This window comes from Pieris brassicae, chromosome 1 (genome assembly GCF_905147105.1).
Source record: "Pieris brassicae chromosome 1, ilPieBrab1.1, whole genome shotgun sequence".
In the NCBI taxonomy this organism is placed as follows: domain Eukaryota; kingdom Metazoa; phylum Arthropoda; class Insecta; order Lepidoptera; family Pieridae; genus Pieris; species Pieris brassicae.
Window position 1 is genome coordinate 12730309 of NC_059665.1, and position 15433 is coordinate 12745741.

Below are 15433 nucleotides of genomic sequence, written 5' to 3' on the forward strand. Positions count from 1 at the left end.
AAGACGAAATATCATTAATTATCACTATAGGTCAGCCACAAAAGTGTTACCCAGTTCTCCATTAATAAAAGGTTAATTATTATAACTGAACAATAAATTCTATGCTAGATTTGAGAACGCTGAAATCTAAAAATATCTAAATATGTCAACGACTGATTAGAAACAGGTTAGTAACAAGTAATAATAATTGATTTTTCCTTTAAAATATTAAGTTGTAGTATTTGTTTGTTTGTTTAATATTAAATTGTCTTTTAATACAGGAATGTTCTTAATTGGCTGATTCGTATATTTTGTTTTTTGGCCTTGTATCATTTCAATGTTATCTTCGATACGGTAAGATTACTTATATTTATAAAATTATTGAATTCATTATGTTTAAAGCAGTTTAACTGATAATTCCTAATTAAAAGTTTGAGTATGTATTATTTTCTTTCATAAACAATAATAATATTAAGATGTTATATGTTTATGTACATATTAGGTTTTTAACTAGCTTATCCCTTTGTTTACTTTTGATGTCTTTGTCTAATTTTTCTCGCGTGTAGTTTCCCAACCTTTTGACTTTTACTCGAAACTGACATAAAGTTGTGGCGACCAAATAATACTACTCCTTTTTACCACCGAGTCGGTGATTTTACCGCTATGTGACGACACGGGCGCGGTGGGTGGAGCCTGCAGCCAGTGCGATTCGAACTATCTAACGCGAAACCTGTGCGCGCGAATTACGAATTTCCCTTAGTAACTTATAATTAATTAATTCTTGTTTAAACGTATATTTTCTCTTGCTGTGTTATCAATTCTTTTAGTTATTTCTTCTGTTTTCTTCGGTGTATACTTTTAACCTAATATACATACTAAAGTCTCGAAGTTTCCTTTGTTTCACTACTGCCTAGCCTAGGAACTATTATTATATGGTGCTGGCCTCACGCGCACCTATAAAGTCAAAACTATTGTCATAATATATATTTAAAAAAAAACTGCCTTATGCAAATTAGTTTGTATTTTATAGGACTCACCTTCAGGCCAATTGTCATAGACGTGTAGAGCGATGTCGCCAGCTGAATCCACCGGACTGAATACGAACTCCTTGGTCTTACCAGACACAAGTATTAACCGCAAATTTATCTGAAAGAGAATATAGAAAAATTAACAGTGTTCTAACGTGTTAAAAGCGGTTAATTTGGATTTTTTATGAATTCAACAATTTTGTAGGCACTTTTAACAATGATCAAAATTGATTTAAAACTAAACATTTCTTGAATCTTTGTGAGGTCTATTGCAATCACCATCTCATTGGATGTTGTGTGAAAGAAAATATATTACAGTATGTCAAGTCACGAAATACTACTTTTTAAATTACTTACTTACTTGATTACTTTATACCAAAAATAAAATGTTTTGGCTGTATACGAATTTAAATGCATACGTAATAATAAAAAAAATGTTCATGGATATAATATATAAAATATAAAGGAAGGAAAAGGCTCCACGTAGGGAATTAATTGCTGGTTCAGGTATACATAAGTCATTTTCACTTTAGATATAAGAATGTGTATAGATCCTGGCAGTTTTGTTATTGTTAGTCTCGTCTAAATAACTCCCGTTACTAACTAAAAAATGTCTAATTAACAGGGAAATTTAAATTATGACATCAAATAAAATCCTTATCATAAATTAAACAGAGCATGTACCCGAAAACACAAGGCTAAGACATTTGAAGAGTTAAGCTGTAGGATCTACCCTCGTCTTTTTAGAGTATCTTTGTTTAAATAAAAAAGATAACATCATTCTGTTTCGTAATTTAAATAGACATTAGTAGTATTCATCTGTATCTATTTGCATCTGCGTTCTAAACATATCCTTAAAATTGTTTATGAATGGTTTTCAAAGATTTGTTTTACAGAAAAGCACTAAACTATAAATTTATAGTTTGCACCTGTTTAAATGTAATTAAAAATAAATAAAAACAAAGTTTTAAATAAACAGAAAAAGTAAATCCACGACCCTGCCAGGATTCGAACCTGGAATCTTCTGATCCGTAGTCAGACGCGTTATCCGTTGCGCCACAGGGCCGGTTGTTGAAAGCTGGAAATAGGCCAAACTATTTAAAGTTTGACATGTTGTGTATATTATCAACAACAACATTCTAGCCTTAAATCGAGAATTTGTAGATAAACTTCTACTTTAAATAATTTTTATTCTGTAACCTTATATAAACAAGTTAATACTGAATTTAGATTTAAGACAGTGAGAGCACTATATCTCATTATAAAAACTTTAAATAAACATTATCAACAAAAAAAAAAATACCTGGAAACTAATTTATATTAATAACTCCATAAATTTGTGACCAACAAATATATTATATAAAGAAACTTGTTTTGAGTTAAAAATTTCATAAACCTATCAAAGCCTTAATTAACCTTCACTTAAAGTCAGACAAAATATACTGTAAATAGTTGAATATATATAGAATAGTATAGTCTAATATTTTAAAGCTAATTCGATATATATGAAAAGAATGCATAGGCCGCATTGCAGAGCTTCGGGGGGTAACGAGGGGGAGCTATCTTTGTGGAGGCAAATTTGATTAATGTACTAAAGATACAACTCAAACACTGGGATCGAATCTACGAGTGAAATTCATATATCTCATAATTATTTTTCAATTTTTTTTATATGAATTAATTTTACAGACAAATGTCTAAATCATGGTTTATTACATTCGAAAACCACTGTGTATACATATAATTTGTATTAATGTAAAAATGGCTGTCCTGTTATGAGCGAGACAAATGCATATGTAAATAATGAAGTCCTTTGCCATGTCTGTTTGTCTGTTCGTTATAAACTAAGACTACTTCACGGATATGCCGATTTCAACCTATAAATAGATTCACAACTGTTTATATATTTTAATTGTCTACTACACATTTAATGTGCGGTATAGACACATATATATTCAACAGGGAACAGGAACAACAACACTCTCTGCATCTTCTACCGCATTTACCATGGAGTGTTCAGAGAAGTTGTTCGGCCAAATCCGGCAGCTGAGTTTCATTATCGGACGTCAAGGCATAATATAAAATATCATCCGTATTTTGCATTCTGCCTTGACGTCCAATGATGATATTATACTTATTATAAATATGTAAATAAAAAGTAAGACGTGTAATAAATGCCTTAACTTGTCTATTAAAATAATTCTCCAGATTTAGTATCTAAATGACTAGCGTAGCTGAAGCATATATCCACTAGACTCAACGTCTGCAAGCGCCTGGCACCTTGCCAAACACTCAGCTGCTTATCACGAGTGCATTCTGTTTCAAGGTCTCTATTGATCTTACAACGTTAACTGGGACCGGCTGTTTTACGATATCCGGAATAGCTTCGAATATAGAAATGTCACCTTTAAAGCATAAGGTACGGCAACGCATTTGCGAGCTCTCTGGCAATGTCCACTGGACAATGGACACTGGTCCATGGGTTGCGGTATCACTTAACATCAAATGCTCAAATCAACTGCTCGTTTGCCCCCACTTTAAAAAAAATAACCCGTTTCAAAGCATGGCATTGGAAATCTATGAAGTAGAGGGTCTATAATTTACAGAGGCAGAGAACACCCGGCCCATAAATAAGCCTTTCTAACGCACAGACTATTTTGTTTGCATTTGGTTGATTGACTCAATGTTTTATTACATTTGATGAAATGTTGTCATAAATCTCTTTATTGACTTACAAAAAATTATTACGTGGTTATTTTATTGTATATACTCGCTTTAGGTATAACATTGTGCTGTTTTTGTCAGTAATTTTTCTCGCTACTTAATACTCTTAAACCATTTTAATAAATAAATAAAAGGCCAGTTTAATTTCCAACTATGAAAAAAAAAAACAGCTTAGATTTTTTTACATTTTATACATTGATTTTATCTTGCTATTCCATATCCTAGCTACCTACTGTCGGAACTCCTTCACGGGTAACCTCCTCAAGCTTTTTCCAAATATTTCTAAACAAGGCTTTATTGCTTCATTCGCTTTCTGCTACCGCTTCTATTTCTTCTATCACCTTTTTATGGACGCCCTCTTCTTCTTCCCCGTGATCCTTTCCATAAAGATGTCTTTAAGGTCCACCTTTTATCTGTGTATCTTGCTATATGCCGCACCCATTGCCACTTCTGTTTTAGGGCATTAAAGGTCATCTATGCATTTTGTTTATCGTCTTTTTTATATTTATTTTTCTTATTTTTAGCACGCTAGTACCAAATGTTTACAGTTCGAAATAAATACAGATACGAACGTAAAACGATTTAATATCAAATAGGCATTAGATAACCTACAAAATATAGCAAAAACTAGAATTCTATTTCAGAATCTAAAAACACTTCACACATTTTCTAACTCAACGTTATCCTTCAAAGGACCGCAGTTTTAACATTCTAGTGCGTAGCCTCCATAGCTCAGGGGTTAGAGCACTGGTCTTGTAAACCAGGGGTCGAGAGTTCAAATCTCTCTGGAGGCAAATTAAATTTTTCATTTATAATTTTTTCAACATTCGCTTATTTACGTAAAGCAACAATTCAACACAAGTGAAACATCGTATGGACAAAACTTACAGCACATACAAAGCTAGTACAAAACATACATTCAAAAGCCGTCCTTGAAGTAATAAACTGGGTTATGTTTACAAAATTGAAGCTGATTTTAGACATTTGTATACCGCTTTTGTTTTTGCTCATTCACACTCAGTTTCCGTAAAATATCGTCGTAAAATAAGTCGTAATATACGACTCGTATAATTGTCTGTAGAAAACGTATTGGTTATTTTATTTTTATGTAATGGGGGGCAAACGGATAGTTTTACGTTAAGTGATACCTCCGCCCATGGACACTTACATTGTCAGAAGCAAGTGTATCGTAGTGTTGGAATATTTAATATAGAAATATGTTTTTAGCAAGTGTTCCTATGGTATAACAGATGTTCGAGATAAGGGTTTGTCTAATAATTATTTTGTATCATTTAGAAATTGAAGCGAAGTTGGCCTAGTGGCTTCAGCGTGCAACTCTCATACCTGAGGTCGTAGGTTTGATCCCCGGCTGTATACCAATTGACTTTCTTTCTATGAGCGCATTTAACACTCGCTCGTACGGTGAAGGAAAACATTGTGCCTTAGACCTCATCGTCGATGTCGTTTGTCAGGCACAGGGAGCTGATCCATTAGATCTAAGAAGGCTGTAGCTCTACTGATTTATTATATGTTACACCTTTAGACTCGCTGAGGTCTTAGGCAAATTAGTAGGTTATCCGCAGACAAATTAGCAGGCCTCCATCGACAACACACTTCAATGATACCTTTAACCGAATTTAAAATGTAACACGTAATGATTAACACGATTTCCGTCTTACATATAACGCGGAGATTTCTCAAGATATATTTCTTTAGTGTGAAATTTATAATTATTTGTTTTGCATATCTTTGCACCTATATCAATTGTGTTGTTATAAAATTAAACTAAATAACTTGATTAAATTCGTGTTGCTAATTTTGCTAAGAGAATACTCCCACAATGCGGTCCGGGTTAAATTAATCTGGGGTTTCATATACATAGGTATAAGATAATAAAGTAAATAAGGTCGATAGGCAATTGGAGTCTGTTTATTTTTTTTTATTACTCGTTATATAAAGTGGCCCTATATAGTCTTCGATATTTTTAATAATTTTTCATCAATCACACAACTCCGATTAGACTTTTGAGTGATTTCTATACTGCAGCTGAGTTTCATCATCGGACGTCGAGGCAGAATGCAAAATCCCACCCGTATCACCTCGACGTCCGACGTTCCACGACTCAGCGTTTTTCAAGGTAATTTTTGCCGCGCACCACCACTATGTGGAACCAGCTGCCCATTGAACTATTTTCGAACCAATTCGACTTAGGGTCCTTCAAGAAAAGAGCGTACAAATTCTTAAAAGTCCGGCAGCGCACTCGCGAGCCGTCTGGCATTGAGAGTTTCCATGGGCGGCGGTATCACTTAACATCAGGTGAGCCTCCTCCCCGTTTGCCCCCTATTTTATATATTAAAAAAAATACCACTCGTATGGTGAGTCGTGTCGGGAATCCATAAAGATATCTGGATATGTAACAATAGGTATAAAGGACCAAAGCTAAGAGATATCGCGTGACGAACAATAAACGATAATGCCGCCTTCGGGCGATAGACATAAATCAGTGGCTCTGCCTTAAGCGCCTATTGACCTGTTTCTACCATTCCGTCTCATATTTCAAACTGACCACAGACTGTTGTGAACAGTAAAACTTGTCATGCTAGTTTCCAGGTATGTGACGATGTGATTATCAATAAAACAAAGATGAAGACATATGACTCCCAAGCCTCTCATAGTAAAGTATGGAACATGTTAATAACTTAGTTAAAGTAAACTTTAACCACACGAAAGAACGTTGTTTATTAAAACGTTTTAAAGTTCCAAACGTAATTATTAGGCTATCTTAAATATCAGATTAACCATGATAAAGTATATTGCAGCCTTTGATAGGAAAGTTGCAAAGGCATCTGGGACAGGACAAGACATGCTTCTCGAGCCGGCCAACCTCAAGCAACGGAGAGGCACCAAAGTAGAATGGTAAAAAATATTATTATTATATTACTATTGCAGTGTTGGCCTAGTGCCTTCAGTGTGGGACTGTCATCCCTGAGGTCGTAGGGTCGATCCAACATTCGCTTGACCGGCTTGCCTTAGACCCAAAAAGTCGACAGCGTGTATCAGACAAAAAAGGCTGTCCATCTTTGCCTTTTACATTGACAAATGATCATGAAACAGGCCTAGACCTAAAAAGGTTGTATTGCCATTTATTTATTATACATTAACACTATTATGTAATTGAAAACAAAACTATTATACCTTTCCGAGGTGACACGCAATATGCATTAAATTTTATTGTAATGGCAGCTCGAGCGTCTTCTACCTTCGTCTGACGCATTAAGCGAATGTTGGGTCACCGTTTCTAATATTAAATAAGAGTATCCAAATTATCTAAAACACTCGTATGTAGAGAAAAATAATTAATATTCAGAAACGGAAGCCGACAATCTCAAAAGGTTAATAGACATTATAAATTGTATGACGTCACTTATGATATAAACATAATATTAGCTTCTTATATAAGGAAATAAATTGATAAATATTTTGGGGCCAATACAAATGCTAACGTATTTAATAATGTAGGAGTAAAGGCTGTACATTTTGCTCACTCAGGCTTTCTTATAAGCGTGGCGATTTCCTAAATATACGGAGTTACGCCCCGAGAGTATAGCGAGACATAAGCACTCTCTTCAACTGTTACATAGCTATTAACATGTCATAATTTCACTTATATTCTATTGTTGTACGCGTCTGGTTAATAAATAAAACAATAAAATCAATAGTCAAACAATTAAATCTATTAGTTAAAGCACACCTATGAACCAGGTACCTATGATACAGGTACAAATAAAAAAAATAGTTTATAGATTAAAGGAAATAAACAGAAATATTTAGACAATGAAAAATAAAAAATATATATATTGTCGAAGAAAAGCACTTCTATTTCCTTTCATAAATGAAAATCTGTATAAAAAAAAATTCCTCATAAAAGATATAAATCTTATGAAACTTTAACTTATTTTAATACTCAAGGATCCGGACAGCACAACCTTCGTTGTGCCCACTGGCCTGATTAATCTGTGACCTCTTTAGGTGGTCATATTTCAAGGAATGAGGGTAGGTTTATTTTTCCACAACATTTTCCTGAAAGCCCGCGGGAGCTGATTCTGTGAAAGCCTCCAAGTCGCGTTATTAGGGCCGAAATAATTCGCGTAAGAAATTTTAATAAGTCCACAGTTCTGTATAAAATTTTACTCAAATATAAAGTTTCAAACAACATAAATTGCCAACTTGCTTAAATTAAATTCTGTCTGGATGTTATTAAAGTTGTAGGTGAATAACGTAGATCATATTTAAAATAATAACGTGGAAATGATCCACGTCATATTGCTCTAGATTGGAATCCACAAGGCATAAGGAAACGCTCAAAACAGACCTGGCAACGAAGCTGAGGTAAGGGAAGCTGGAATGATATGAAATGGAGTAAAATTAAAAGAGCTATCCAGGACCGATCAGACTAGTTTTTTATGGCCTCTGCTCCAATTGGGGGTTTAGGATAGTGATTGGACTTTAAGTCAAGTAAGTCGTATGTAAAATAAAATTGTGAAGCTTAAGCCTCAAGCAGTTCTTAAATGAGGTTAGAATAGTTCGTGGAAAAAGAGCTTAGAAAAACGCAATGTATGCAAATAGTCTTTTTATTGCGTTTTCAAATTGAGCGCATAGAACGTAGTAACTGGTAATAATCCGTAATAGGACAAGATTATATCTTTGAACTTAGGCCTTGTGACAAGAATATTTTGCGAAGTCTCCAGTCAAATAGTCAAAGGGGTTTGAAGTGAAAGTTCAATAATGACTGATATTCGAAATCACTTGAAATAATATATGATATAAAATTGATCTCATTAACGTGCTTTATAAAGAAAAACTTATTAATAACAATTCTCCTAATCGCTCGAGTCGACTGCGGTGTAGTGCTAATCTCTAGCAATTATAATAATTTTACGGGTCCAATTCACCTGATACCGTGATACAAACCGCAAAATCGATACGTAACAGGGCTGTCAAAAATTACTTAACTTAAGTAAATTAATTATTGAATTGAACCTTAAACGTCATCTTAATTTTACATTTTTTGCTTAATTTAAAATTTGTATTATAATCGTAGTAAGATGTTGTTTCGGGTACAAGACAGCGATTCAGAGAAAGTGTTATATATGTATAATAAAAGACTCGGATTTTTAGAATTTATTTCGAAATTCCTAATTACTCCCTTTGCCACTCTTTTTGGTGCCAAGACTCCAACATGCTCCCACATCATCCCTTCCTTACGCCACACCTGTGTACAATTAATTAAAAAAAATACATAGTAAGTAAGTTATTTCAAATATTCAAGCACGAACTATAGATATCTGATTAAGACATATTATTATTTGGTAGATATTAATTGTAAATTTGTTTGACAGCCCTAATACCGACCTACTTTCAGCGGTCCCATTCACCCTGACTCTGAAATTATAACGAATCGAACCGGTCACCTCGATTAGGCCAATTTAATACATTCACTTAATGCGAGCGGCTCACGATCAAAATTGAAGAGCACTTCAATAATTGCATCCAAAATCAGAAAATCTTTATTCAAAACTAGCCCTGTCCGTTCCAGTTGGTTACATTCCAGTTCAGAATTCTATAACAAGGAAGAGCGTTATCATACCATACAACCTTAACTTTTATTAATTAAAACATATATCTTTAAATGTGTAGAAAACCTCGTTTAAGAAAATCTCTTTGAAACCTCATAAGTTCCCATAAAAACTAGTCTTAGGCGAAAAGGGTAATTTTTCAAGGACGTCATCAAATTACCGTATTAAAAACAACATTTTCAAAATATAAACGTGCGTCATAGCATTCTAACACATTCAACTCTCCCATTGTCCATGTGTACAAGGCCGAAATTCGGTTGCAGCAAGCGGCTGGCGAGGCGCCAACTAAAATGGATAATTATATGTTGCAACACAGGCCTACATTATACAATCTCTTGCAGATGTTTAAAGTAATTTAAAACTTGCATTGTGATAACAGGAGATGATAGTTTTTGCGTAGTGACATCAAAAAGATCAGCTCAGGCAGCGTTCGACAAAGCGGCCTCCTTCAACTGACCACTGCGGTCAAATGACTCTCTTAGCTGGTTAAAGAAGCAGAGGCCCAGTTAAGGGAGGCAATGAGAAAAAGAAAGACAATGGAAATGAGGAAGAAACAGGAAGAGAACGATATAACAGAACACACACTTCCGCCATATTACTCCCGTATGTCAAAATGCATTTTTGATAGTAAGGCATATCCGTTTAGCTCCACGAATGCGCTCTGGGTTGATACCACTGTGGCTGTCGTAATTATATTAGCAATAATATTCTGTAGTTTTAATATTTAATTGATAACTTTTTTTTAATATATAGGAAAGAAACCACGACATGATAAATTACTGTTTAAAACGATATTGCGGGGAATTCTCACTGGCTCGATTGTGAGGGAGTAGCATGGATCTGGTTAGCGCTTCGTCTTCTTAAAGGCGGTAGGCGGTCTTAAATACGGTCGCCAAACTCCAAAAAATTCTTTTCATTTTTTGTCATCGTTCGATGGGCCTTAAGTTCTCATATCATTTTCACACGTGTATATCCTTTCTATAACATATTTACATAACAATCAGACTGTCCTCATTTTAAATGTGAGTTGTTTGTGAGCAAAATAAAATAAACATATTACTGGTATGATAATAGAAAATAGTCAACGTATTAACCTATAACAACTGTCCAGAACTCTGTAATCCCGCAATGACAATAGGGATAGACCAACCTCGTCATAATGACCTAATTTCAATGCTATCAACGATATTTCGATAATATTAATATTATTTACCATTATTGTAATTAGGGGAGGCTTAATGTCTCGGGACGTACTTAAGCAGCGATGGAAAGATGGCTATCTAATTATGTTGTAAAGGGATATTATCGGAGCATCGCTTGTTAGAAGGACATTCTTAAAGCCTCTTGTTTATTCTCTATGTACTCTTGAGTTTATTACGAATTTTTTACTGTTTTTTTAATACCTATTTTAGTGCGTGCGTTGCTGGCATTTGAGGAAGGAATATGCACTTTTTTTAACAATTGGAAGTCCTATCTCTCAAACAAAGATTCAGAGATTCACAATTTGTTTGATAAATCCATGTCAGCATTCCCTACCCCCGAAAGTAGCAGTACATGGGTCTCCACACTCAGAACCTCTACTATTCAGAGAATGTATGAGCGATACCGACTAAAACTACCTCGAGTAGTTCCATGTTGTTAGAGAGGCTCCGGGGCCGCTCTCGCATTCTACCAGGGCAGAGAGATTCACACATATCAAAGCGTACGACTACATGACATCACAATTTTCTTCTCTGTTACTATTTAATAGAATTCACATAGTTGCATAAAGAAGATTGATTTAATTCGACAGAATAAGGTCATTACACCAGCTACAAAAGAATATAATCAAAAAAGCAGTCATATATCTACGTCAGTACTACAGCACGCGACCGCTGCCCAACAAAAGCGCAATGAATTCTAATCAAGGGCTACTCCAATATATTACGTTCTCGGTCTATTTGTTACCTAATACTTAGATACGAACTAAGGAATTATTTACTACAATGGTCAGCCAACAAATGGTATACATAAAGAACACGATATTGAGCAGTGTTGGCCTAGCGGCTTCAACATGCGACCTTCATGAAGCGTTGGTGCACCAATGGAATTTGTTCTCATGTGCGCAATTATCACTTGCTCCTACGGTGAAGTTAAACGTGAGAAATCTGGCATTTGTCAATCAAAAGCCGATAACATGCTACTTCTAAAATAACAATTATCGAAGAAACGGATGCCACCAGATGCCAATACCCATATAGGTTCATAACGCCACTGGATTATTAATATTAACGAAAAATAGATCTGCACTTTACGTATATAATAATTAAGTACAAATTTCTATTTTGTAAATATTTTTATTATAGATTTTCTATTACTCGTGTTTGAGGAGAGTTTATTGCCAGTTCTTCTCTTCCGTTCTACGCCCTTGATTTGGGAACAGGCGGTAAATGTAAAATTGGAAGCATTGAATGTATATTTCTTTTTTTGACGTTCATAAATGTACATTGTGGTACCTATATGAATAAATGATTTTTGACTTTGACATGTGTCTTCTTTGTTCGCGAATTAAATAATTCTTGCAATATCTCTCTTCAGTCGGCTTATGCTCATGAGCTCATGCCTGAGCGTCGCAGTCAGCTAGGTTCTACAGGTTTCTGTCCAGCACCTCTGTTAAAACAGTGTACAGTTTTGAAGACATGGAGTCTTTCACTTGATCGATCCATCCGGTTGATGAAGGGCCATGATCGTTTCCCTTCTGTGTTACCAACCACGATCAGTTTCTCCAAGTTCTCATAGCCTCTGTGTACAACCTACAGCATCTACAGTTATTCTATTTCTAAAGCAATTAGTTTACAAGTAAAACTTCTCTGGTAGCAGGTTTCAAAAAACAAAATTATATATAAATAGGAGTTACAAATCGTAGACTGTATGATGGAGCCATAAAAGTATTTTCTTATATATATAACTTTCTTATATTATAACCACTCTAGCAGCAATGCGAATTGGAGTAGACTTCATTATAGTTCAAAAAAACAGTTTCTATACCAGATCTTTGACCATTAAATTCATAGATAGTCTTTACGTAACATGTAAATAACGTCACATTTGCGTAGTAAAATGCATTTATTTCGTGTCCCATTTGGGCAGCTAGTGGAAGCAATATAAATTCCTAACTGAAACAATAGCCGCGCAAACAGAACGGGAAATAGAAAGATCCTATATCGACCTGCTTTTTGATACTTTGATAAGTCCAGCGAGGAATACCTCGTTTATTTAAACAATATCAATACATCCACTATATGAGAATAGCAGTAATCAAATGCTTACATACGTTTTGATATGATGTAGATTATTAGCACGTGATGCAGTCTACAAACTGATTAAAATTGTGAATATGGGTTGGTTAATCAGTGTTATATTGGAAATTGGTATATACGTTCCAGCTTGATATCACCACGTTATTTAGTTTATCATAATAATTAAATAAATTGTACCGATTCTTTGTATGTAATATCTTTAAGCTGAAGTTGGGCAGAGGCTGGCTGAGAAAATATGCATTGTATTGTAGTGTGTGTATTTAATACGCACCACACACTAACACATTTACACGTTTCAATTAAAACCTTTTGTGTAATTCTTATTAACTTCATTAGAATATACAAGGCAATAGTGGATGGTGAAGTCGGATTGGGTGCATACCTGGACCAAAACCAGGACGTCCACGGGAAGGGACAAGTTAAATTACCCATAACCGACGAACATGCATGGTCAAAGTCATGAGAGGTATGTCAAAACCGTAGCAAGTGAAGCATGAAAGCAAGATCCATGGTCTCTGCTTACCTCTTCGAGAAAAGGGCTTGAATATAAAAAGAAATAAATAATAAATTCAGCATTTTAAATTAATACATAACATCAATTCGTACGTCATGAAAAAATCATAATTTACGAAGATTTAAAGAGATTTTGTGATAACAGCAAGACCCGAAACACGATAAAATGGATAACACGACCACACGTTTTTCGATTGGAAAATATTGATATTTGCTTTTCTACACTCCACTGAAAAAGTTAGTAATCATGTCCGCCAATTTCTCTATCTTTCTGACCCCTCATTAGTCGCTCGATTGGTCGTTTCCTCCCAGCTAGTCCGGAAATCCGGTGATACCGCTTTCTTTCACGTTCGGATGTCTTTTAACAGTTCTATACGGGTCACTGGATTGCAGTCCATTTGGTAAAGATCAACTGATACAGGGGAATGTTTTAAACATAGTTTTAATTAATATACCAATCAGGAATAGACCAGTAATAGTAAAGTCATTCAAAGTGGTTGCATTGTGTGTTCAGCATGCGACTCTCATCCTTGAGGTCGTAGGTTCGATCCCCGGCTGTGCACCAATGGACTTTCTGTCTATGTGCGCATTTAACATTCGCTCAAACGGTGATGGAAAACATGGTAATGAAACCAGCTTAGGCTTAGACCCAAAAGTCGACGGCGTGTGTCAATCACAGGAGGCTGATATTGCCTGTTAGTTTGACAAATTATCATGAAACAGATACAGAAAACTGAGGTCAAGACCTTAAAAGTAGCTACTGGTTTGTTTATTATGTACACGAGCAGGTCCTTCCTGAATATTGTAACAGCTTAACATACTTTTTCTTATGTATTTTTAGAAATAAAAAATTGTCACTTGGTTGTCATGGATGCCAGAAGAAATTTGTTTTTCATAGCTGTCCGATCTCTTTGGCCTATTAAAAAAAATGTATTATGTTTTGACACAAAAATGTAGGTAAAAATAATTAATAGAAGTTCCAGAATACAACTCGCGAAATTTAAGCCATTTCGTGGATTGAGACACCTACACGATCGCACATGTCAGGACCGTGAATTATCGAGCTCTACATACTTAATGACTGCAAAGAGGCATATTGATTTGTTTTCCCTTAAAAATATACATATTACTTTTCGTATAGACTCAGAGATCGGTGACATGGCCTATCAAATATATCGTTTACTGCACTATGCACACACAATTCACCTTCTTTTAACAGTAGGAGTCATTTACATATATATCTATATTTTGTGTTTATAGGGAAGAGTCTGCATGACATAAGAAATACTTAAGTAATTAATCTCTGGTTAATTATATTCACTCCCTCTAGGTGATGTATCCTTGTGAGGAAATCAATCAGTTCCAACGTTAGGGGAAGCTAATGGAAATCTGCTACATTGTCATTCAATCCATGCTCGCAGGTCATCAGTCATCGACTTAGTGAACGATGAATGACGATGCGCCTTTCTAACATTGTAATTGTTAAAGTTTCAGTAACGGTAAATAATATGGGATAGACATATCATTTACCTGTATTCCGAGATAAATTTTCAATGTAAAGACTTATAAGGTTTCATCTAATTATGACACAGAATATGAGGATGTTGATATTTTCCACCTCTGCAAAGAGGATGTGAGGACATATTTGAAGAGGCGGGACTTTGAAGTTGTTTAGCAGTAACAATTTAGTTTTTTCTTTGAAATATTATGTATTATTTGTCGTATGTTTTCTAATATAAATAAATATATATAGATATTGTTTATTCATGTAATATTTTTGGCTTTGTATATTGTCTACGCGTTTTGTTTTATCAGTGGCCATAGGATATGATCAGAATATGATAAGTCATACTGAGCAAAAATGTACTTATCATTGTCTGATCTATGACCACATATATGTATGTTAGTTGTAAGACTAACGTCCTTTAAAAGCACTGAAATTCAACCCGCATCTTAATTTACTCCTCCTGTAAATGGGTTAGATAATAATAAATGATATCAAGCTTCGAGTTATGTGACATTCAACATAGATTACCCAACATCTCCAGAGAAACCACAAAGCCAAACCAAGGAAGTATTGAAATGTGACGAAATAGAATATTTTTTCCTCAAGCACAGCTTATGATATTTACTACCACCGCGGCGCTACGACCTATTTAGGTCAGGGCCTCAGATTTCTGTATCTGTTTCATGATCATTTGTTAATCTAATAGGCAAGTAGGTGATCAGCCTTCTGTGCCTGACGCACGCCGTC

At 34.8% G+C, this 15433-nt stretch overlaps 1 protein-coding gene and 2 non-coding genes across 3 annotated transcripts in view; 1 reads left to right on the forward strand and 2 right to left on the reverse strand.

Annotated features, from left to right (window-relative positions):
* Positions 1–15433, reverse strand: part of LOC123712206 (ubiquitin-like protein 3) — a 134049-nt gene that overhangs the window by 12054 nt on the left and 106562 nt on the right. Inside the window, exon 2 of the mRNA XM_045665206.1 lies at positions 1017–1125. Within this exon, the coding sequence (XP_045521162.1) occupies positions 1017–1125 (109 nt within the window). The remainder of the gene's footprint in view (positions 1–1016; positions 1126–15433) is intronic.
* On the reverse strand, positions 2001–2073 carry Trnar-acg. Its single transcript has one exon. It is a non-coding gene; the product is annotated as a tRNA-Arg (tRNA).
* On the forward strand, positions 4453–4525 carry Trnat-ugu. Its single transcript has one exon. It is a non-coding gene; the product is annotated as a tRNA-Thr (tRNA).